The 24,831-nt window shown below is 35.5% G+C and overlaps 1 protein-coding gene across 1 annotated transcript in view; it reads left to right on the forward strand.

Annotated features, from left to right (window-relative positions):
- Window positions 1-20,540, forward strand: part of LOC113057469 (uncharacterized) — a 34,104-nt gene extending 13,564 nt beyond the window's left edge. Inside the window, exons 6-8 of the mRNA XM_026224901.1 lie at window positions 8,368-8,437; window positions 17,752-17,837; window positions 19,157-20,540. Coding sequence (XP_026080686.1) covers window positions 8,368-8,437; window positions 17,752-17,837; window positions 19,157-19,467 — 467 coding nt within the window. The 3' untranslated portion in view covers window positions 19,468-20,540. The remainder of the gene's footprint in view (window positions 1-8,367; window positions 8,438-17,751; window positions 17,838-19,156) is intronic.
- Window positions 20,541-24,831: the final 4,291 nt, after the last annotated feature.

Genomic DNA, 24,831 nt, shown 5'->3' on the forward strand with positions numbered 1-24,831 from the left:
TCTTTCAGAAATCATTCTAATATGCTGATTTTCAGCTCGGAAAACATTTGTTATTATCATCGTTATCAATTTTGAAAACAGCTGCGCTGCTCCATATTAAGGAAATCATGATATATTTTTTCCATAGTTCTGAACGCTACAGTAGTATTTCATAGTACATCAATCTCTTTCTATGTCACAAATCAAATAAACATCTCATGATATTACCTCTTTGAATCATAGAGAACATATTACTAAATTCTCTTTCAAATATAGCCTTCTTCCTTTGAATATTACTTTAATATTATAAGGCTGCAGTTTTGCTGTTTCAAAGCATACTTCAACAAGTTTTGGGCTATATTTGTGAGGGCTCTTATTTGATTAAGTGTTTTAGGCTAATGATTAACCAGCGCTGAAGGTCATATTGGGGCATGTGAAAATAAAGGGTGCTGGGATTGTGGGACTGAAGATTAAACTCAAGTCACAAGAACCGTGAGAGGCTCTGCCAGCCACTTTATTTCTCTTTCTCATCCTTGCTCTCAGATTGCGGGGACTTTTTTTGCAGGACATCAGTCTAATGAAGTTATTAAGAGATTTGAGCGTCACCTGTCATGAGGGAAATTAGCATTTAGCTCTAAATTTCATACACATGACCAGCACACTGCTACGTTTTGGATGTGCCCTCCCTGAAAAAGTGTGTCCAATTTGGTAACTTCGAGAAGATTGTTTTACACTATGGAGTAGAGGAGGTTATTTTGAGTTTAGGCATTTGTAGGGCAGAAACATACACAATGATTATGATATGTCATTGTACTGCTGAGCAACAAGGACCACAATGGAAATAAGTTATTGTAATCCTTAACAAGAACGTTGTAACAGTGAATTGCTGGTTGTGTCATATAAAGTCAGCTCATATCAGCAAAACAAATTTTGTTGGTATATCACATTCTCGAACATTCACATAAAACAACAAAATAAATATCAATATGAAAGTTTCAATGTAGATTAATAGTTTAAGACGACAAAACAGTACAGTTAAATAGCTACAGCAAAAGACTGTTTTAACGTGTGCAGTGCAATTCCAAATATAATTCATAAACACTAACCAATCACAGGGTGTGCGAGGGTCCTTAAAGTCTTAAATTTAGATGCAAATTAAATTTAAGTTAATAAAATAAAATGTAATTCCTCAAATGGTACAGCAGAAGTCTTAATTATAATTTCAAGAGAGCTTTAATTTGGAGACTGAATTGTGAAATGGCTTAATGTGATGATTAAACATCAAAAGATTAGGTTTTCATTGAATGAGCGCTGCACGTTTCTAAGTCAAAACTCGGCATGGGTGTTTTTATTTCTCTGAAGGGAACTGACTGTCTTCAGAAAAATATAAATGGCATTTTTATTTATTCTTCCCTGTAATGCCTGATACAGCAGCATTTATGAGCTCAGCCCGCTTTGTGTGCAGCGGTTACCAGGGAAACAGCAATTTTCTGCTGCTCCAAAAGCGCCAACTGTTGGCAGAGAATTAATTTGCATTTTCAATCAGCCTGTCTGCTGTTTTAGTTCAGAGTAGTGTTAAAATCAACATATTTTAAGCAGGAACTGGTTATAAACATGAACTGGTAAATCTATAAAAAGCTAATGTGTCTTCAAAAAAATCTAAACAAGACAGTAAAATGCATTTATGTATTAAACTAATACAAACATTTATACTTTTGATCATTTCTTTTAAATAAATGGTTTAAAGGCTGAAATGTAAAGTTTATCATTTTATAAAACCTTTATCTGAACTGTAAATTGTTTTACAGCCATTTTATTGTTTAAATATGTTACGTTGTCTGACACCGTTCATACAGTGGTATTTTTATATGATAAAAGTTTTTAAAATCCTGCAGACAACTTGAATCAGGAAGTGTTCAATATTTTTACAGCTCTAACAAATTTTCAGTCTATGTAGTTTTTCAGTCTATTTTTCAGTCTTGTAGTATTCTTCTGTATTTCCTACGAGAAATGAGGATGTCTGCTCTGACATCTGGACATTCTAAAAATCCTCAACTGATGGTAACTGTATATTTTGTGCCATTTTGATAACTTGTTTCAAAGCGTTTGTTTTCAGAGCTCCTTTAGTGTACCAGGATGTGATGAAATATGTTAGTGCATTCATTGCACGTCATTAAAAATTCACAAGAAGTTTCTGAGGCAATATGTTTCTTTAATCTCCTCAGAAAATAAGCATGTTGATGTCCTTTTCCAATGACATCGGAGGTATATGTAGTCAAAGAAAAATCCTCTGCAATGTTCAACACCAAGAATTTAAAAGAGATGACCACAGCCACTCCATTTAGAAGAACAGGTCCTAAAATTCATCACTATCTCTTTTGTCTTCTTGCTATAAATGATGAGATTATTGTTAGAGCACCAGGCTGATTTTGTACTTGTGCATACTCATTATTGTCCGTGATCAAGCCGATGACTTATCTATCATCTGCTAATTTTACTATGGTGTATTTTTCATGGGCAGGTAGACCATCATTAGTGAAGAGTGCATATAGCAGGGGACACAACACATACCCCTGTGGAACACCAGTATTCAGGTTAAGAATTGAAGAAGTTTACTTTCCTAGTCTGAGATTCCGGGAGAGGTTGGTAAAAAAAAAAAAAAAACATTAGTCATGCATTTAGTTTGTGGTGTTTATTGTGCGATATTGCATTGATTGTGTGATCCCTTGAGGAAAGCTAATGACTAAAAGGAAGTTCTGACCATTAGGATCACACCTTTACACTAAGGACAGGGTGGAGTGGCCTAGACAAGCTGCTAATGCAGACCGGAGATAAGACTCTGCGTAAAGGGTCTTTGTTTAAGGACACAAAGCAAAGTTTCTTCTACAGTCAATAATAGTCTCTACTGTTAGCCACTAAAGATGGAAAAAATTCTCTAAATTATGTGAATCTATGTAAAAGAGAGATTTACTGTACATTAATAATGATTCATTTCCCCTGTGAAAAAGAAGTACACTTTAGCACTCATTATGGAAATAATATACTGTACCTCTTTGAAGCACAACAAAAGATTATAAAAAATTATGTAAAAAAAAAAGTTATATTATGTATGCCTGGCCAGTAGTTGGCACTGTCACCTTGTTAGTAAACATTACCGGTAAGGAAGTGATGATAATATGATGTATATGATGCATCTCCGCTGTTGGTTGTAATATTGGTGAAGTAAATCCACACTGTACTGTAACTTTTGAGCAGCAACAACAATACCATGTACTCTGCCATTGTTGTGTATGTTTGTTGGTGCTTGCCTTTAAAATTGACACGTACTGCGCATATCTACATAACTAACACGTACTACGCATGCATTAAAGATTCCTGTATAAGGTGTTTACACAGAAACAATAACCTTGGCATTTTCAAAAACTTGCACTTTGAAACCCCTTTTTAAAAATATGCGTTTTTATTCCCCAAAACGCCGCTGTCGTGTAAATGAACGGGCAAAATGCTTAAAACTTTTCTCGTTTTTGGCTGAAAACGATGTTATGTAAACAGCCCCTAAAACTTTACAGTCCATAACAGCTGCACACTAACTGTTGATCCCTGAGAAAACTGTCTTCCCCCTCGCTTGTGTTTACATTAACAATTAGGTCACCAATTTAACAATTCTGCCTAAGAGGAAAATTTGATAGATGTAATTGTTTTTAGGGCCTGCTATTCAGAACATATTAACCAAAGCTGAGATCTTTAGTCGTCAGTCATACTGTAGACTGAAAAAAATAATAATCAGCTTTTATTTGTTTAGATGTGATTCTGATAGTGGTTCAGTGATTTTATACAGTATCTCTTTGTTTGACCGAGTTAATCTATATTTCTTTTGGCTGTTTCCTTGTTTATCTAGCTTTCTTGGCTTCAGCATGGACAAAGTAGGAGACTTAATGTTCCTGCTGAAAGTGGTGAGCTACAGGGAATGGTATTACAGTGCAGCCTGGCAAGTTGACCTTACAGTAAGGTCAGTTACTCTCACTAAATAACTGGAAACAAAAAGAGCTTGCCATCTGTGTTTTACTACTGCTTATTTTAAGGAAGAGCAAGGGATAGCAAGAGATAGATCTATGGCAAGTATAAAAAGCTGTAAATATAAACATTTATTGGCAGAATTCTTTTTAATTTCGAACATTTAATTTATTTTTGTGATTATAATATTATTTAAAGGTTACAAAATACTTTTCATAAAACATTCAAGTAAAAATGACATCATAATGATGTTCTGAGAATGCTGTTCTAAGAACGTTTTCTCTGCATTATGAGAATGTTGAAGTACAAACAACATTATAAGGATGTTCCAAGAATGTTTCTCTCAACATATATCAAGTTATAATAACAACATTCCACAAACATTTCTTTAAGAGCAATGCATTTATATAACTTTCAGAACATGAGATCTCAGCAATGTTTTTTTTTTTTTTTTTTTATAAGTAGTTAGCAGTAAACCGGATACCTGAATATGTTCGTAGATGTTTGAATCATAGTTGTGATGAAAGGTTATCCTTGGTAAGGAAATTTTTATATTTTATTTGTAAACATACTTTTTCCTCCTTCAGTTAATGTCATTAACTTAGTGAGCTAAGCCAGTAGTAGTACTGAGTGTAGTTTAAACATGGTTGAAGATGTGAAAAGCGAAGGAACACAAAAAATGACTCGATTGAGTCATTTACTCTGGAACCGCTCTGACTGATACATAATCGTGATTTTGATCTTTCAGTTCAAGCAGTCTACTAGTAAAACCCAGATCAAAAAGAGCATTTTATTTTCTTATTTTGACATTGCTAGTAAATGGTTTTAAAAAACACTTCTAGTGATGGGTGAAATCGAGCTTTTCAAAACTCTGAATCAGTTAAACCGTTGCGTCACAAATTATTCATTGTTTCGAAGCGCTCCAAATGGATCGCAAATCATTTTATTTATATCAGAACTTTGCTTATAGTGAAGATCAGGACTTGGGGGAACATATCACAAATTATTTTATTAAGATCAGAATTTTGAAGCAGGTTTGTGAATCTTTTGATTCAGATTGGAACTTCGGAGCAGGTTCGCGAATCATTTCACAAACGTTTGCCCTCCGAAGGGCACTTCAATCGTGGATGCCATATTGAAGGGTCGTTCCAAATCAAAGTGCTCAAAACTGGCCACTTCAAAGGGCCCTTCGGAATTAAGGATTTCCAAGGGTACAGCTGATCGACACTTTGGGCTCCCATGATCCTTTGCGCAGATTTTTGCATGATGACGGCGCATCCATGTGGTCATGTGATGATGATGTAGAAGGACACTTATTGTCTGGTTGTCTAGTCCCCTACACCCTTCAAGACTTTGAAGCTCTCACTCCGGAGGGTAAACCCTTTAAAGGGATTAGGGTATAGGGATAACCCCTTCCGAATGGAATGCAGAGTTCATGTGCCCTTGTGGACTTACAATGGCCACTGAATGCATGTGTCCGTTAAGTCCTCAAGACAGTAGAGTGTGCCATTCATAATTTTATGTTCAGAAGGGTGCTAACCAATGCTGAGTCTCACAGACAGCAACACCTAACTGAGCTCTGTGTTGACATACTTCTGTGTTGGGTACACTGTCTAACAAATTAATGACATCTTCATCAGAAGAGTGACAACAGCAGCCATTTCAGAGTCTGACTTATATTATAACTACGTCTATAAGCTTTTTGTAAAATTTGAAGTAGCCTATTAATCTGTTGCTTGGCCGTGTCATATTTTAAGGTGAGAGCTATAGTTTCCAAAGTTCCAAAGAAAATAAAGCTTTTCTCTTTATTAGGGAAATATGTGTTATACACAGAAAAAAAAATGTTTTTTTCACTCCGCCAAATACACAGTAATTAAGTTGGGGACGGGACATTTAAATACTAGAGAGCATTTGATTGAAAAAAATCTGAGTGATTCAACATGATTCATCAATACTTTTGCTCCATTTCCTGAGACTGTAAATTTTAACAAATTGTTTTCAATGCTCTTTATTCCTTTGAACAGGTAGAGCAAAACAGATGAGTTTTTTGTGGGAATGCCTGTTTACATCACGTGACCATTTTAGCTATGGCACACATACACCGAAGTGAGAGAAAAGGGAAGTTTATGTACATTATTTATAGTACATGTGTTGCATGAATGTGTGCAGATGCTCTTTTTACTGTACATCCACATTCTCACAGAAGACTTTAACATTATAAAAAGGGGTCCAAAAGATCACCCTGTAGGATGCTGGGATGCCGTATGCACAACAACCCCAAAATGTGTTTGTACACTGAAGCCACTCTTAAAAAGTAATGTAAAAGAATTTATTAAAATAAAGCATAAAAAAGTTAGACACTATTCAAGAACAGGATTTCACAAAAAGACTAGCTGGTCATTGCAAAATTGGCTTAGAAATGGGAAGTTAGTTCTCAGGAATTGCCAGATGATCTTACCAACTACAGAGACATGTAAAACATCCAACTAATTTTTCTAATTACATTAAGGATGACAGAGTGGCTATTCTTAATATTTTTGTCTAAATTTCCAATTTAAATATTTGGAAAATACAAAAAGTTAAATTTAAGTTGCCAGTTTGGAACAACGATTACTGTTTAGTGATTTTACTATATTCATCTATTAAATAATTACAATATATTTAAAATGAATCAATGATTAATAAATGTAAAATCAATTATTGAAGTAAAGTATAATTATGCAATTATTAATGTTTAAAGAAAATAATAATATAACATTTATAACACATCAAACAAAGACATTTTTATATTGTTAATTGTAGAGTCTTAATATCATAAGCTGTGTTTTTGAAGTAAGATGTAGGGGGTTTGAAATATTTGTTCAGGAAAATAAGTCAAAATATTAATTTAAAAGACTTTTCTTGTAGTGAGGATGTTGCTGCCACAGATCCCTAAATGCTGTATTATTTTACCTTTAAATGTGTGAACAAGCACAGTGTATTAATAGTGCATCTGTGTGAGGTCTAGAGTAGGTGATTCATGTGCCCATGTAGACTATAAACTCACCACACATCTTTGATCATTAAAGACACTGTTTAACTTCCCTTTGACTTTCTGATTCACTCTTACACCCAGTAAGCAACAGAAAGGTGCTGTGCATCTCTCAGCCTCTGATGTTCTAGAGTATTTCCACATGCTCAGTCTCTGTGTGTGTGCGCGTGTGTGTATGGGTTTGTGTGTCAAGATATATTTTCCTCCCCTGATAGCAAATTTCCATTCTCTCACCCTCCTCCCACACACTTATACACACACACACACACACACCCCGAGATCATGCGCTAATTTTCTCTGAGATGCTTCTGATAACATTGAGATGAGGGGCTTTTTATTCACACCTTGCACAAGTGTTCCATTTTGGGCTTTCATTTATGATATTAATACGGACTTACACATACGATTGTAACACACAGTAGCGGTCACAGATCACAGAATATTTATTACATTGTTCAGTGCCTCACAAATAAGTCATACAGAGAGAGTCACAGGCACAGTAAGGAGATGCAAAGAGCCACATCTGTAAATTCAAGCACTGTTGTTCATTCAAAGCATCAAATATGTGATTTTCATAAAACAGCAAATAGCAATAGCAAACAAAGGCAATTTAAAATGCTCATAATCATGCTTATGAGATAAAAGAGTTTGATGCAATATGAAAATGTACTGTAAAATTTAGAACTTTAGACTTGACAATGCAAAAAGTGCAGTTATTGAATGATTAGTGATCCGATTAAGTATTTACTTCTTTTTTTTATGTTACTACTTGTTTCAGAATGTAACATTCAAAAGTAAAATGATCAAATGGAATATTGCAACTTTTAAATCATTTTAAAAACTGGAACATTCCAAAAGAATGGTTTTTGTCACTTAATTGGAACATTAGAAAAATATTCTTAGAACATACTTTCAGTTAAAAGATATTCATTACATTTTTGGTAGTTTTCTTACTCTAAAATGTTAATTCACTAGCTGAATCCAAAATATGATGATTTAAATGATAAATAAGTTTCTATTTTATATTGTTTGTGGTCTTTCCTCTTTTAAGCTGGTTATAAATATTGTCTAGATAGAAAACATCTGCCCGGGGGTGCAGCAGACTTTGGTACATCAAAGCACTGCTTTTCATTTCAAATTCGGAAGGACTGTTTCTTAAAGACAAAGTGTCCCATTTTATTTTAGGAGTCAGGGAGAAGGTGAAGAATAATCAGAAGAAAAAAAAAGCACTATTTTACTGTTTCGATACAAATAACTAGGACCTCAGGGGAACAATGTTTAATGCAGCACCTCCTTCTAATTTCACTATTATGCTACTAGTTGCTCTTATTATGTTTCTGCAGTGACCTTGGAGCAGTTTGCTCTCGCCGTCAAGATTGCCATATCAAAGAGGATTGTGCCTTGCTCACCAAGGTAAGTGTGAAGTGATGTCTCTCTGCTCTGTGTGCCGCTGCATTACACTCTTTTTGTCTTTTGACACATCAGTCGGTTCAAATGGAAAGTTCTCAGAAACAACAGCAGCCTCGTGCCCACTCAAAAAACAATAAACTGAGCTTCTCTGAGTCGCAGGGAGATTTCAGAGGATTCCACTCTTCACCACGTGTTTGGAAAAAGTCATCACCACAATAATTTGGGGTTCTGGGTTTTTGCTAACAGACCCAAGTCTTTTGGGTAGACTCTTTTGACTTGGGCCAGTAAATAACCACTCAGAATACTTTTCAACCATTTATAATACTCTAGAAAACACTTAAAACACATTAGCAACCAAAAAACAATACCTGTGCAACAGGGGCGTCATGCACTCATTATTTTAAAGGGGGTACGAGTGAAGGGATGGGAAGCTCATTTTGCTTGTCATGTGAAACACAGCAGCAACAATAGCGCTGTATAACTGATATGTAGACTTATGTTTTTTATTTATTATTCCATTTATTATTTGAAATAACATGTTACCTATATCATTAAATATCTCAATTTTCAAGTATGTGCAAGTAAATGCATTTTGCACCTTTATAGATCATGTTAGTTGATCAATAATGGGCGACAAGCAAATAAACTTATATTAGTGTAATCTATTAACTTTTTAAAGTACCACATTCACATTATCAAAAAACATATTCACTGACTTCAGCCTAGCCAGAGTTCAAGCACTCTCAAAAACGCCCATTATAATTACTGAAGTTGTTTACATTGTGAAATGGAAATCGTACTTACATTGTATGCACATCTGCACTTTGTTGCTTCTGATGAGAGAATTCGCAAGAGAGCAGAATTCATTCAGCAAATGCGCACTTTGAACAAATCACCAGTGTTTCACTCAAGACTCACCTGAACGCCTCTGATTGGCCATTTGCATTCACAAGCTCAACCGAATCGTAAGTGATTGGTTTTAATGTGCAGCAACGTAGCCAGCGAACACTGATTTGAATTTAGCAGCTGCTGTTGTCCCGCACTAAATGTTCTAATCACACCAGTGTATGAAATAAAAAATATTATTCTGAAATTTTTTTGTCTTTTGGAAGCTGCATTCAAAATCCACTTGGCTCAGAAATCTAAGGGGGCAGGTGCATGACACCTTTACTTTGCAACCATTTAAAATAGGCCTACTCTAGCAACTGCCCTCCTAATAGTCAATTAAAAGTTAGTTGATATGCCGAATGCAACAGTTCATTGCAAATCATTTGATATGTGTGTCAGTATGTCATACATAGAACAAGGTATCAGTTTATCGTGAGATTTGTCATGTCACATTGCGCCACATCCAGTGTATACAGTGTCACTTATTATAATGAGTTCTATAGCGGATTTAGACATGGTGTTGGTAAACCAAAAATGTATTTGTTGGTTGTCTACAGAAAAAGTCTTAATTATAGGTAATTATAGTATATCAGCCATGCAGGAAATCCAAATGTTTACCTATGAATTATCATCCTCAAATATGGCATACCATTTAAAATGTAAACATCCTAAACATGCAGGCACCAGCACGATCACTAGAATGTTTTTCCTGATAGCAGATGAAAATACGGAAACAGTTTAAAATATGTCATCATTTTTGATCATGCCGATGAGAGTAATGCATCATTCGAAACTGTATAGGGTCTACTTTTATTTATGTACACTCAATAACTAAACATTGCGCTTTTGTAAAATAAAGAAAACAAACACGTTGCGCTTTCTCACATCTCTGTCTCTGTGAACAGGAATAAGTCATAAAAAAACTGAAACTCAATGTATAGGCTACTTCCCTATACCCTACTTCGCTCACATAAGCTTTAAATGTCTACTTAAAGTTCAAAATGAACCAGTTCAAAACAAATACTCTCCGATTATGCAATCTCTATGAAAGGTGCTTTACTTTCTTAAGGCACGTCCACTGTACTGCAGAGATTCGAGTCAGCATCATCAGCTTCAGCATAATTAGCTATCACCATGCTATTTTTTTGGACATATTCATGGTGCTTTGCAGCAAGATTTAATACAGTAGGCTATATACTAAAGGCTCATTAAGGTTTAGTTTCCCACCCCCAGTATATATTTAACGTGATTTGATGAATAATGGCTTGAATGAATAACTACTAGTTACTAGAAAAATCTTTATTCAGGTGCAGCCCTACTAGCACCACCTTAATTAAAGGGTTAGTTCACCCAAATATTTTGTCTTTAATCACTAACCGCCATGTCATTCCAGACCAGTAAAAGCTGCATTCATCCTCGGAACACAATTTAAAGGGGTCATATGATTCTGCTATAAAGAACATTATTTTGCGTATTTGGTATAATGGAATGTGTTTATTCGATTGTGGTTTAAGGTTAAAAAACACATTCTTTTACACATACTGTACATTATTGTTTCTCGTCTATGCTGCCCGTTCTGAAATGCGTCGATTTTTACAAGGCTCATCTCTCCGAAAAGCAAGGTGTGCTGTGATTGGCCAGCTATCCAGCACATTGTGATTGGCTGAATGCCTCAACCGTGAGATGGAAATGTTACGCCTCTTAACATATTGTGAAGCCTTGTCTGGCCGGAGCGATGGGACAAAAACATAAAACCCTTTATAAATGTGATATAAACATGATTTCTAGTCGTGTTTTCTTTTGGATGGCAAAAATAAGGTTTTAACAAGTTTCTCAACGGAACAATGCCACACACAGGCCTTGAGTGAGCAGAGGCCAGAGGTCTAGAGTGAGCCACTTGGTTGAGCTTGGATAATATCACTTTTAGGCAGGCGGCTTTAGAGCGGTCAACAGGTGGAGCAACGAGGTGGAGATCTACTTGTGCATTCAAAAATCTCACTAGATTACTATTAAAATTAATGGAAAAATGAATGAAATGTAAACATTTTCTACTGACGAACTACAGCCAAATATATCAATAACTGGCGTAAAACCCGTTTTTTGGGGTGGAAAAACTAATGTGCCTAAGACTTTTGCACAGCACTGTACTTTACAAACAACATTGTTGCTACTTTATAAGGACTGACCATACAGTCATTCACATAACTGATTAAAGAGTGAAGGAAAGCACTCATTTTAACTAAATATCAGAGTGATTGACAGAGATACAGTAGAAACATTATGGGTAGCACTTTATTTTACAGTCCTGTTCCTCATGTACATACTATGTACTTATTATAGTAATTACAATAACTTTTTAATAACTAGGTACTAACCCTGAACCTACCCCTAAACCTAACCCTACCCCATGTAGTTACCTTGTATTACCAGAACACTATAAGTACATGTTAGTACATGTACTATAAAATAAAGTGCAACCAAATTATGTGTGGTTTTCTATTAAACAATGACCCAGATCATGAATCATACATTTATTAGCCTTAGATTAAGGGAAGCTTGGGAAATTAGAGCATCCAAGGAGTGTGTGAAAGCTATGGATTTATAAAAAAATATTTTGTTATGTTCTTGAATATTATCCATAGTTTTTTGTGGCTCTTTATTTTGTATTTATTTTTTATAAGTATCGGTATGTACACTCAATAACTAAACATTGTGCTTTTGTAAAATAAAGAAAACAAACAGGGTGAGTCACTGTCTCTGTGAACAGGAATGCGTCATAAAAAAATTGAAACTCAACATATAGACTACTTCCCTATACCCTACTTCCCTCACAGAAGCTTTAAATGTCTACTTCAAGTTCAAAATGAACCAATTCAAAACAAATACTCTCAGATTATGCAATCTCTATGAAAGTTGTATTTCTTTCTTAAGATGCATCCACTGTACTGCGGAGATGCGAGTCAGCATCATCAGCTTCAGCATAATTAGCTATCACCATGCTATTTTGTAATGTTCTTTAATGTTATCCATAGTTTTTTGTTTCTCTATTTCTCTATCACGGTGATGGAGTGAAAAATTATTTTAAATATCATCCAAAATATCTTAAATTGTGTTCCTAAGACGAACAGAGCTTTTACGGGTTTGGAACGATATGGGGGTTAATGATTAATGACAAAATTTTCAGTTTTGGGTGAACTAACCCTTTAACAACTGCATAGCAACATCCTAGCAACCACCTACAGTACAACACTCAAAAAAGAAACAATTCCCTTACAACCAGTAAAAATACTCTAGCAAACACATAAAACACCTTAATCTGTTAACCACAAAGCAATGCCTTAACAACTACCTAGAACACTATTTCAAAGCATCTATAAAAATGCAGTGCACTGTGCAACCATTCAGAATTCAAAAAAAGCAAACTTTTTGATGCAAGGGGGGAAAAAAAAGTTAGTGGTTTTGCTTGCAAAAGCTTGATCAGTTGCACAACGAACGGGTGAAAAGGTCCACAGCCTTTTTATTACTTAATGTCCAGAAAACATTTCACATTAATGGAAGTGAAATGTGTTCAAATACGTCACACATTTATACACAGACTAGCCTAAATGAAAATAAAAATATATATTGTTTGAACTACTTTTAAGGTGCTTTTTTTTTGTCCATTTACAAGCCTGAATCTCCTGGTACTTAAACATGGTAGCCTAAATCGCTGTATGAGCTACAGAAAAGAAAAACATTCATAAAGGCTTGCAATGACATGAGGATGAGTTGATGGTGACAGAAGTGTAACTTTTAGCTGAACTATTTGTTTCAGCTCTTTGTGGCTCAGTTTATGATAAACTGATTTCAGCAGTCATTCATTGTGGCTTATGGTTGGATTTACACATTAACTGTCATTGGCAGTGTTGTGACGCAGCAGTATCAGGATGTGTGCTGCAGTCATATGAGTATCAGATTAGCTGCTGAGCACCGGAGCAGAACTGCACTGATCTCAGACCTGCTGACAGCAGCTGTCAGGCCCTCGGGAGAGCACCTAGCATAAATAAATCACAGAATAATGACCTGGTTCCTGGCAGGTCATGAGGTGTGCTGTCACACTAGTCCTGTGATCGAGAGACAAATCGTGCCAGTGAGGAACAGGAAAACCTCACTTCCACCTGTTTCTTCGAACTTCTGTTGCTGTTATTGGCACTGAGGAGCTTTCTTGCGATTCGCACAGTCATGGGACCTGCGATACGTCAGTTTGACATTTCAAAATGAGTGTTTCTCGATAGCATCTGTCCTGGAGTTGCATCAGTGCAAAAAGTGCAGATACTAGAAGTATTTTGGAATGGTTGTTTGGAATGGATTACTAACTCACTGCTTAATAAATATTGTGCAGTATACACTTAGAGTGCAAAATCAGTTTACTGAAGTAAAAATCCCATTCATTTTCTCCATAGGGGAATTGATTTTAAACATTAACTTATAAACCATTAAAGGCAGACCTATATATACACATACATACGTTTACATAAATACACACACACACACACACACACACACACACATATACATTGACCTTTTAGTAAAGCTGACCTTTAAGCAAAGCATTTCATTCGAAGAAGAAAATATCCCTCTGATATGAACCGTTTCTGACTAGTAAGTAGCAAATCATGGCGGTTACGTAACTAAAGCGTACTGGCTGTTTATTGTTCCAAACTTCCTATTTCAAAACAGGAAAGGAAACTACTCTTGTCAAGAGATTTCTTGGGGTCTTTAAGCTTTTAATAATTACTACTCAGTTGTTCTGATGATTGTGCGTAATGCGCATGGTTTCAGTTCCCAAAGCTGAAACACCAACAAGGTGACTTCCATTTCAGACGAGCCCTCGTTTGGCAATGACCTGATAAGAAACTTAATGGCTGTGCGATAAGTCATCAATTCTCTGCTTTGCATATGAGGAAGAGAGCAGTACACAAAGAAAGAGAGCCAGAGAGATCATGTGCCTCTATATAATTATATTGCTTTGATCCAGCATAAATAAAAAACACCTCAAAGATTATATTATTCCTCTTAATGTCCATTCTTTAAAACTGATTGCTTTGCATGCTCTGTTTTTTCCTGTCCAGCTCTTTGATGCATCTAGGTGGTTTGGTTGCTACCTCACCTCTGAGGAGATATTAGCTTGTACCGCTACTGTTTTTCCATCACCTTCATCTTTTGTATAACATCCTGTACGCAAGTTGATGCATGTGAAGGGGCCTACAGGTCGTGTAGGGTCCTTCAGATATAGAAAAAAATTACTTGACACACAAGGGTCAGCAAGTATTTTCCACTTACATTTTTTGGCCATGTATTGTGCCGATTCTGAATGCTCTCCGCCTTTGATGGCAACACGCCATTCATAGACGATCTGGTGTTTATTGCACACGTAGATGGTAGAAAGAAATTGTGATTGATTGCTTTTAAACAGTTTCCTTGAGTCAGGGTGCACGTTTTGATCAGTCCACTGGGAAACAAAGTGTAGTTTATGAGTTTTCAGGGAGCAATAATGAATGTTTGATCTGCCAAAGTTTGTCAAGTTCATATCGCTGAATCTTTGAAATATGTGTAGAGGTTTAGTTTGACACACTTAAGGCTGGAAAACACTACACAGCTTTTAAAAATCTTTTAAAACGCTAAGCATCATACACGTACCCAATTGAGGATCGCACACTACTAAACTTTCAGGTCGTTCTGAACACAGTTGTTTTATTATCAGTTCATGCTTTCATTACTTCTTTTTATGCCAATAAATCAGATGAAAGTTGAATGGTAGTTTAATGTCATTCAAATGGTCTCTTCCTCTCATTTTGGGTAATTTTTTGTCAGAATAAATGCAGTATGGTCCATATGCACATTTAGTTGAAAGTCCAGTTAGCCAAGACTAAAGAGCTGTTCTGTTCACACCAAAGATGTATAACAAATCAATTAAATTCAAGTTTATTTATATAGCATTTTTCACAATGCATATTGTTCAAATACTACAATCAGGAAGTAACAATAACTCTAAAATTTTTATAATTTTTCTAATTTTATAAGAAGTCCACACCACAACTTTAATGATAACAATATCATTGACCTCAACAGCCAATCAAAATATACCTGACTTTAAAGAGCTCAAACATTTAAAGCTGCAGAACACAAAACTGCAGCACACACTTATAATAAACAAAACATTATTGTGCTTTGGTGTGGATGCTTATATATTTACCCTTACAGTTATTATTTTTGGTGTGACTGGCCCCTTAAGGCCTGTTTCAAACATTTTGCATAAGCAGCATTTAAATAAAACTGACTGCATTTCTGGGTTACTGTATTAAATATCTCATTTGACAACGGTCATAAATAATAAAGTAATTGCTGGTGGAGGATTGCAAACTTTTACAACTTGATTCTCATGAAATCTAATCTACACGAGGAGGGGTGTCGCATTTACACCCAGTTAAAGCCAAACCTCAAACTTTAACCACTGTAAACTGCTGGAATCGTCTGGATCGTCAGATTTGCTGAATTGAAAGTGCTGTTTATCTGTCTGTTTTTGCATGTGGATCATTCAGACTTTTCAGAAAGTGTTTGATAGTACACTCCATTAACTTACTTATATAAGCCTATATTTTAAAAGATCGTGTAGATTAATAGGTTTGCATTGCATTTCACCAGTTTATGCTTGGACTGTTTAATTCAGAAATTTTTGGGATGAACCTTGATTCTTCATTCTGGAAGTTGGTTCCAAGAATCAATTTCTCAATGTTGGTTTTGATTCTTGGTAAAAATTCTGTTGTCGCTGTGACTACATGATATGAAGGCTTACTTCGGTTTAGACATCCTTAGTATTCCTTGATTATCAGTGTCTATTATCTCGTCATGTAGTCCGGAGCGGCTCTCAAAACCAACATAAAGTAGTTTTAACATTTTATCTAAACTATTGAGTTTATTTTCACACTTTTACACTTTAGACACCTAGAACACATTTGTTATTGTATGCCAATGTCTGTAAGTAAGTGTTTTAGGTGCAAAATTGAAATGTAGGAAACTTGTCCTAATCAGTATTTGTCAGTCATGTGCTTTTTCGACAGGCAGGATCACAGAATGAAACAGCGACAACAAATCTCGATTAACTTCAATGAATAAAAGGAAATACTCAGGAATGCATTCATAAAATTGGCAGTATTTGAATATTTCAGCATATCATTACAAATCACAAGTTGTCAAAGAATGGCTACAATATTTTTTTTCTACCGATTTAAACATTCATTTAAAGGTACAATTTGTAAGATATTTGCAGTAAAATATACAAAAACCACTAGGCTAGTGTTATATATTTTGTCCAGCTGATTACTGACAATCTCTCTAATGTTTTCAACTAAAGAAAATTCCCATTCTAAGAAGTGGCACGGGGCAGTGCAGTCGCCTGTCAATGACGTTAGTTCTTAATTAGTTTTATGGCAGATTGCAAACATGGCTTATCAGGTGCATACCTCCACCTACTGTATGGGAGTATGTAGCATGGATATGAATCGAATGATGTTAGTTATCCTTTGTTACCGCCTTTACTGATGTAGAAACCACATGACAACAGTGTCGTGGACAAATGCGGAAGTAGCTTTGTGACAAACTGTCGATCTCGCTTGTGTTTTACTCGACAGGTGAGTTGTTTTGATTCGTAACTTTACAGAAAACGTATGCTTTTATAACGATCAACAAGATTAGTATTATAGGGCATACACGCCAAAAGCGGAGAATCGCATCCCTAGACCGTCTGATCCATAGTCTGATTGCGTCTTTGTATTGACTTTGTATGCAATCTACTTGCGCAAATCGATGAACTCGCGTTAAATCCATGATTTATGTTTCCGTCTGATTTGATGGCTGTCAGCGGTTGGGTAGAAGACAACAAATCCCATCATTCCATGCTCCTTAGCGTCATCAAACCACACGATTGTTATTGTTTTGATAGTGCGCCCTCTAGTGGCAGGTCCTATAACCTGTACCTTTAAACATTCATTTAAACAAACCATTTTAACCGATTCGGAGGAACGAATTGGACTTCACATCACTATTAGCTAACAACCAAGGAGGCATTAATTAATTAACAATTAGCTCTACTGAACTGAAAAAGGGCAAGTATAGAGCAGCTGAATCAATGCTCGATTCCCAATGTCTCTGAAGTTTTTTAATTGACTCCAAGCCCTCGTGTCAACAGAGTTCACCCAGTAGCATGCTTTGATGTAAGCACTGTACACAATGCATTTTTTTTCATTCGTGACCATTAAGTGTGCATTGCAGGGCAACTACTATAACCTGTTTATATTAAATCAGATGCAAGATGTGCAAATCAGGCCTTTGTTTTAAGGTGTGTCACTAATGTGTCTTTTCTGTTGCATATTTTGCCGTTTCTCTTACAGTTCTGCCTTCTTCATGGCACTAGTCTGGTGTATCAGGAGAGTGTGGTACCTGGACCCTCAACACCAACCGACAGATCCACAGCTAGGTATTCACTCATTTGACAACTGTTCTCAGTCCCAAGACGTCAAAAACTAAAGCATGGTCAAGCACCTTTCATCTTTACGCCAAAGGTGTTGCTATATCAATAAACTAGGAACTCTATTTCAAATGAGAAAACATTGGCATGTTGTCCTATGATTTGATCAGCCACAATAATTCACAATAACGCACCATTTTAAAGTTCAGATTTATATTTGGAATGACAAGTGGGGACATTTTTAGCCATTAAAACCTAAAGTTTCAATCTGCTCTTATTAAAAAGACATTGTACAACTTCAGAACACTTGGAATGCAACACGACTCATTTGTATTACATTTATACTGTTTTCTGGTTAGCTTTTGCAATAAAGGCTAGAGGTAGGGTTAGGTGCTCAAAAATATCAATGAAAGTTTAAACACTCCAATTTTACAAATGCATGCAGAGAATTACCCAAGTAACACATTTAGGTTGTAAAAAACACTGTGGAACATTGTTAAGAAATGTTTAAAAAAAACGGATAATCTTGCATGATTAGAACATTAATTTTTACAACATTCTCCTAGCACTACTTTTAACAGTATTTGAATGTTTATTTTTAATATTCTAAGAACACTGAAATGTCCAGTTGTCTTGCCATGATTAGAACATTATTTAAAGATTACAGAAACTTTCCTACAACGTTCAACTATCTTTTTCACCCAGAATGGAATGTTATCTGGTCTTTGATTTTAAACATTCTTAGAATGTTTCTTGTTGTGATTAGAACATTATTTAAAGGTTCTAAAAAAGTAAAAAATAACATCATTAGGACGATTAGAGAATGTATAGCAAATATTAATACATTTATAAAAGCATTTCATAAACATTACTTTAAGAACTTTTTGTCCTAACATTAATATACTTTAACATTAGTAAAAGTTAGTGAAAACATTCCCTGTTGTATTGGTTCCATCCATCTTTAGCTAAAGCATACAGCAAGCTATTGAATGTAATTGAGTTACTAGTTGGTCGACACTCAGGAACACCTTTGGCATCCTAATAAGTGACCATGCTTCAGTTTTTCACACCTTGGGAGAGATGTGACCAGCATCTACATCTGGAGGGTATCAGAATGCTGTCAATCAGTCTTTAGGCAGTTAAACAGGCACAGAGCCTTTCTGCTGCCCATCTGAGGATGTTTCAGATTAGACCTCCTCATTAACCCTTCGCACATTAGCCAGCGTTGACAGAGAGTGGCAGAATGTGAACATTACTATTGTCTACCTCGAACACACACTCACACACATAAAGTGACCAGTTGTTCACAATTAGCTGTGATTAAACAGGCAGGCGGCCTCACTGGGGTTCTCCCACACAGGAGCCGAGAGGACAGCGGGGTCGACACCGGTCTGTCAGTATGCGGTCAGCAGGTGCTTTACGGCATGTTTACCACTCGAACAAACCCAACACAGCCGCTGTCTCTGTGCAAACAACCCCCTCTGTTCTCTCAGAGCCACGGCAGCGGCCACCGCACGTGACTGAAGGCATGTGCTTACGGTTCCTTTCAGCGCGCTCATATGAGCTATTGTTATATGTTTTCAATGGGTTATTGAAGATAATTTATCATGTGACAGGCTTCATAACGTGGCGAAAATAACCCAATCGCTTGTTTATAATTAGCTGCTGTTCACTTAAGGATGAACATAATCACAAATGTGAATATCTTGACTGTTCTAGACAGCAATGTGATTAAATGGAGAGCAAATTGGGACTTTGCACGTTTGGCCCCAGTGATCTCAAATGTGTCAAAAGATCTCAGATCATGCTGAAAGTGTGCAATTGCAAGTTTCAAACATAAATCTTTCTCAGGCCAAATGATCTGAGCTGACTAACTCTTTTCCCACATTAACGGAATTTTCTGTGTTTTCACTGATATATGTTAGGAGACACGATTACACATCTTCTGAAAGAGCATTGAACGTCTAGATCAAAACACGGTGAAGAAGAAGCCGAAAACGGCGATTGCATATGTATGCAGATGCATACGTAAAATAACACGATCATCAAGCATTAAACAGCACATAAATCAAAACCTAATGTTACTGAATTAAATAACGATCCAGAAAGTGTTATAGGATAGTGCACACTTTGGATGTGTTGATGGAAGCATACGACTCAATCTGTTGCTTTTTTCATGAAACTTAACCACATTCAAGTGTTGAGAAAAACAACACTTTTTTGTTTGTTTTGTTCTGAATGCCATTAAACTTTCATGAAAATGATCAGGAATGCTTCTGGTGGCTAGAAACTAAAAAAAAAAAAAAAAAAAACTAACGTTTTTATTTCTGAATGTTCTCTGTACGTTCAAAATGTCCAAAAAAAATAAAAATTGGCTTAAAAAAATAATAAGTTCCCTCTTGGTTTCTCTCTTTCCAATATGATTTTCCAAATATTATGCCAATGTTACTTTTCAATGTTACTTAAACGTTCTTCATAAAGTTTCAGAAATAAAACATTCCATGAACGATGTATAAATAACCTTTTCTGTGCAAAAGTTTAGACAACATTACTAAGAACCAGATAACTGACAGAAATATGTTCTAAGAACTTGTTCCTAACATTTCATTAAGTTACGAAAAAAACATTTCTCAAATAACTTTCTAACGATCAAAACGTCCAGTTTTTAAAATGTTTTAAAAATGTTTTTTTTAAATCAATGTTAAATAAGCATGCAAGCATTATGGTAATGTTATTTTTGACAAGTTGTAATGTTTAAAAAATATTATATGAACATCCAACTAATCATTTCAGAAAGAAAACACTCCATGAACAATGTATGGATTACTTTTTTGTGCTAATCTTTCAAAACATTATTAAAGCAGATAATAAATATTCTTTATTACTGTAAGAGTGTTTTTCATAACTTTGTAAGTGAGATACCCGCATGAATTTTTTTAGCTTCATGCTTACTTTTTGTTAACTATTGACTGATTTGTGTCTCATAATTAAGAACTCCATTATGGCTTGTAAAATTGTATAAGAGCATCCCATTTTCCTTTGGGACTTTTATGTTTATGTTGGGACTCACTATATTCATCTTCTTTTCGGCTGAGTGGGTGTTGCTGAAAAACGATTTATCCACAGACCAGATGAAAACATGTTTTGGACAGATAAGAATGAGCATCTTTGCCTATCATCTAGTTTTCCATGCCATGGAATAAGCCTTGCAAATAACTTCAGGCTCACAGAGCCTTGATTGACATTACATTTTTTTTTTTTTTTTTTTTTTTGAACATTGCAGTAATGATTCTCAAAATTCAGCTTTGTATCATAGGAATAAATTACATTTTAAAATATATGACAACTGAAAACATTTATTTTAAATTGTAATAATATTAACAATATTAAAGCATTTTTGATCAAATAAATGCTGTCTTTGTGAGTAGAAGACACATCATTCTAAAGCATTCAATAATCTTACCGACCCTAAACGTATGAACGTTGTGTATGCAAATAACAGAGAGTGATCCTGATCACTTGAGTTATTCATTTCCAGCAAATGATGCTGAAGTTTAATACTTAGCTTATTAAGGGTATATTCAGGTCACTTAAGTATGATCAGTAGCATTAGTGACCGTGTGTGTGTGTGTGTGTGGCAGTGAGTGAGGCAAAAGAAATGTTCATGAGCATGTTATTGAGTGAGTAAGACCGAGTGTGTGTGTGTGTGTGTGTGTGTGTGTGTGGGGTCCGAGTGCTGAGGACAGTATCTGTGGATGAGATCCTCACATGTACGTGTGATTTCTCTGTGTGTGGCTCCAGCTCTTTAGAAGGAGTCCTATTGTACACACACTCCTATCATTACATGTGTCAACATTAGAGCCAGACTCACATGCTTCACTGAACACACACACACACACACACTCACCCCAACACAGAGAGGCAGTGTTGGAGGGCGTTTTTTAGATTTAATTGTAAGCTTTATGTGATGACTTATGAGTAATGGATAACTGTTTAGAGGGGATTTTTAGTGGATGTTGAGAAAAAAAGAGAGAGAGAGAGAGAGAGAGAGAGAGAGAGAGAGAGAGAGACGATGAAAAGACCATAAATCTGCTCTTTCACTTTTGGAGACTTCTAGAGTTCTCAATTGTGTTTTAAGTATTGATATTGTCGCAGATGCTTTTCCTAAAATTCCCTTTTTTTAAAAAGAAATTAATACTTCTGTTCAGCAAGGACGCATTTAATTTTATTAAAAGTGGCAGTAAAGACATTTATAATGTTACAAAGGTTTAATAAATGCTTTTTTTTTCAACTTTGTTTATCAAAATATGAAGCAGCACATCTGTTCTCAATATTGATGAAATTAATAAATACAAGAATGATTTCTGAAGGATCATGTGACTATCATGTAATATTTCAAATTATTTGCCGCTTTACTGTATTTTTGATCAAATAAATGTAGCAAGAAGTGAGCATAAAAGATTTTAAACACCTTATCGACCCCAAACTTTTGAATGATACCAAATGAAATACAAAATATATTTATATCTTCAAAATATAAAGTCCATACTTTGAAAGTTTTCCTTACGTAAAGCTGCCCTCTTATTAAAATGTTTTATCTTACTATTAAAAACTGATCAGATGGCACTGTATATTTGACTTAACTTAACTTGTCTTTGCATAGTGTGTGAGTAACCAAACTCTGGCCACATTTTCCATTCTGTCTCCCTTTCTCTTCTTTCATGCCATCTCTTTCTCTCTCTGTTTACACACTCTTCTTATCTCTGCGTTGCTTCACGGTGCGTGCAACCTCTACATAAAGCTACTTTCTTTTCAGCCGATCTGGAAAGAGAGAACGAGAGAGGTCAGACTAATTTCAGACTCCTCATTGGACAGATGGATATTGAGCAAGACTTGTCCAAACATATTTCAACCGTTAATGCGGCACAGATAAGCGAGTGTTTCTCAAACAGAACAATGAGTGGGTTTCATAGTACAGGGTTATAAAAGTCAAAATACACAAGCAGAGCTTTGCAGAAAACTGACAGTCTGTGATCATTTGTCTTTCATCTTGAGCTCTGGAGGACTTGAGCAGGAGCCAAAGTGTCAGGACGATAAATTAACTCTTTGTCAGGCGATGTGGGAGAAAAGAGCAGGTTCTGTGACTCATGCAGGATGTCTGTGGAATCAGTGTGACACCTCACGAATGAAGCAACGATGGGAGATGAATAGTGTGATTGTGATTTTCCCCTATTTAATTCCAATTTTATTATCACTTTGAATAGTTTTAGTCTTATTTTTAAGCAACTACGCCTGTGTTCTGGATCCATCAGGTTAGAAAATAACATGAGCATGAACTTTTTATTTGTTCATCATCAAAATGTATATATGCTTATTTATCTCTGAGGGAAAGTTTAGTTTTTTAGGCGTTCGAGTTGTAACTTTCAGTTTCCTTTTTCACCATTTTTGAACTTTCATGAAATAGTCCGGGCCTGTGTGATAATACTGTTCAAAGGTTTGGAGTCATTAAGATTATTTAATTATTCTCAAAGAAAGAAATTAATCATTTTATTCGGCTAGGATGCATTAAATTTATCAAATGTAACAGTAAAGATTCATAATGTTACAAAAGATTCTATTTCAAATAAATTATGTTCTTTTGAACTTTCTATTCATCAATTAATTCAGATTTATTTATATATACACATACTGTACACACACACACACACACATATATATATATATAAAATGTTTCTTGTGCAGCAAATCCATATATTATAATAATTTCTAGAGGATCATGTGTCACTGAAGACTGAAAATTTTGCTTGTACATCACAGGAATAAGTTACATTTCAAAATAAATTGAAATTAAAAACTATTTTAATAATATTTCACAGTATTACTGTTTTTATTGTATTTTTCATCAAATAAATGCAGCTTTGGTGAGCAGTAAAACTCTTCAAAAACTAAAAAAAAAAAACTTACACAGTAATGTAGATCTATGGAATTTATCCCTATGTTATGTATTTGAATAACTCAATGTTACAGTAAATACAGTAATGTCAAACTTTTGATATAGTCAGTATATCATCTGATCCAGCATGCTGTGGTTCTGCTCAAAACATTGGCTATAGTGAGTCATTTCTGTCTTTTATCACGTTACGGTGATCTTCAGTTGTCTCATTCCTGTTGGCTTGACCCTCATGACAGTCTGACTGTATTCTCACACATCAAGGTCTCCGCTCAAACCACACACAGTTCATCCAATGGAGCAAACTGGGAAATGGAACTTTAAGAAATTCTAAGTTTTCAGTGTAAATATCCACCAGAGGGTGCTATTATGGAAGGGGAATGGTAATGGTTTTTATTTCCTGTAAAAAAAAAAAAAGTTGTCTAATACCTTGTAGAAATTATAATTAGAAGTTTTTAATAAATGATTATTGGAGTGTGTTTTACAAGAAAATCCTAATTCAGCTTTTCTACTTCAGTATTTCAAATTATGTGCCTTTGTAATTGTTTTTATTTCTTCCTCAGTGTAGTTGTGATTAAGAGATTTTCTAGTGTCAAATATCATTAGTGGTGTTTGCTACTGATCATACTTAAGGGTTAAATCCTTAACCCCATTTATAAATGTGCATGTCTCTCAGCGTTTGTGTTATAGACATAAATGAAAAATTGTGCAACTTATTATGGGGGGTGACTGTCTGTGGTTTCTCATTGGGCAAGCTCTACTCACATTTTCTTCAAAACATCCAGTCGTATAATGATATCGTTTGGTAATCGCTGCATTAATGCTCATGTGACTGTGGTCTGCTTGTTTTGAAGCTTTTGGGGCTGTGCAGATCGGTGAAGGATGATGCGCTGAAGATGGTCAATGATGGTCCAGGACATCCCGTCCTCCTGCGTCCAGGCTCCTATCGCTGGAGTCGACAATCCCAGGGCCGAATGGGCCCACAGTACCACAGCAGCACCCAACCACAGTCTATGCTCTATAAAAGAGAATGAACATGACTTAATGAGGATG

This window comes from Carassius auratus, chromosome 38, assembly GCF_003368295.1.
Source record: "Carassius auratus strain Wakin chromosome 38, ASM336829v1, whole genome shotgun sequence".
NCBI classification, from domain to species: Eukaryota; Metazoa; Chordata; class Actinopteri; order Cypriniformes; family Cyprinidae; genus Carassius; species Carassius auratus.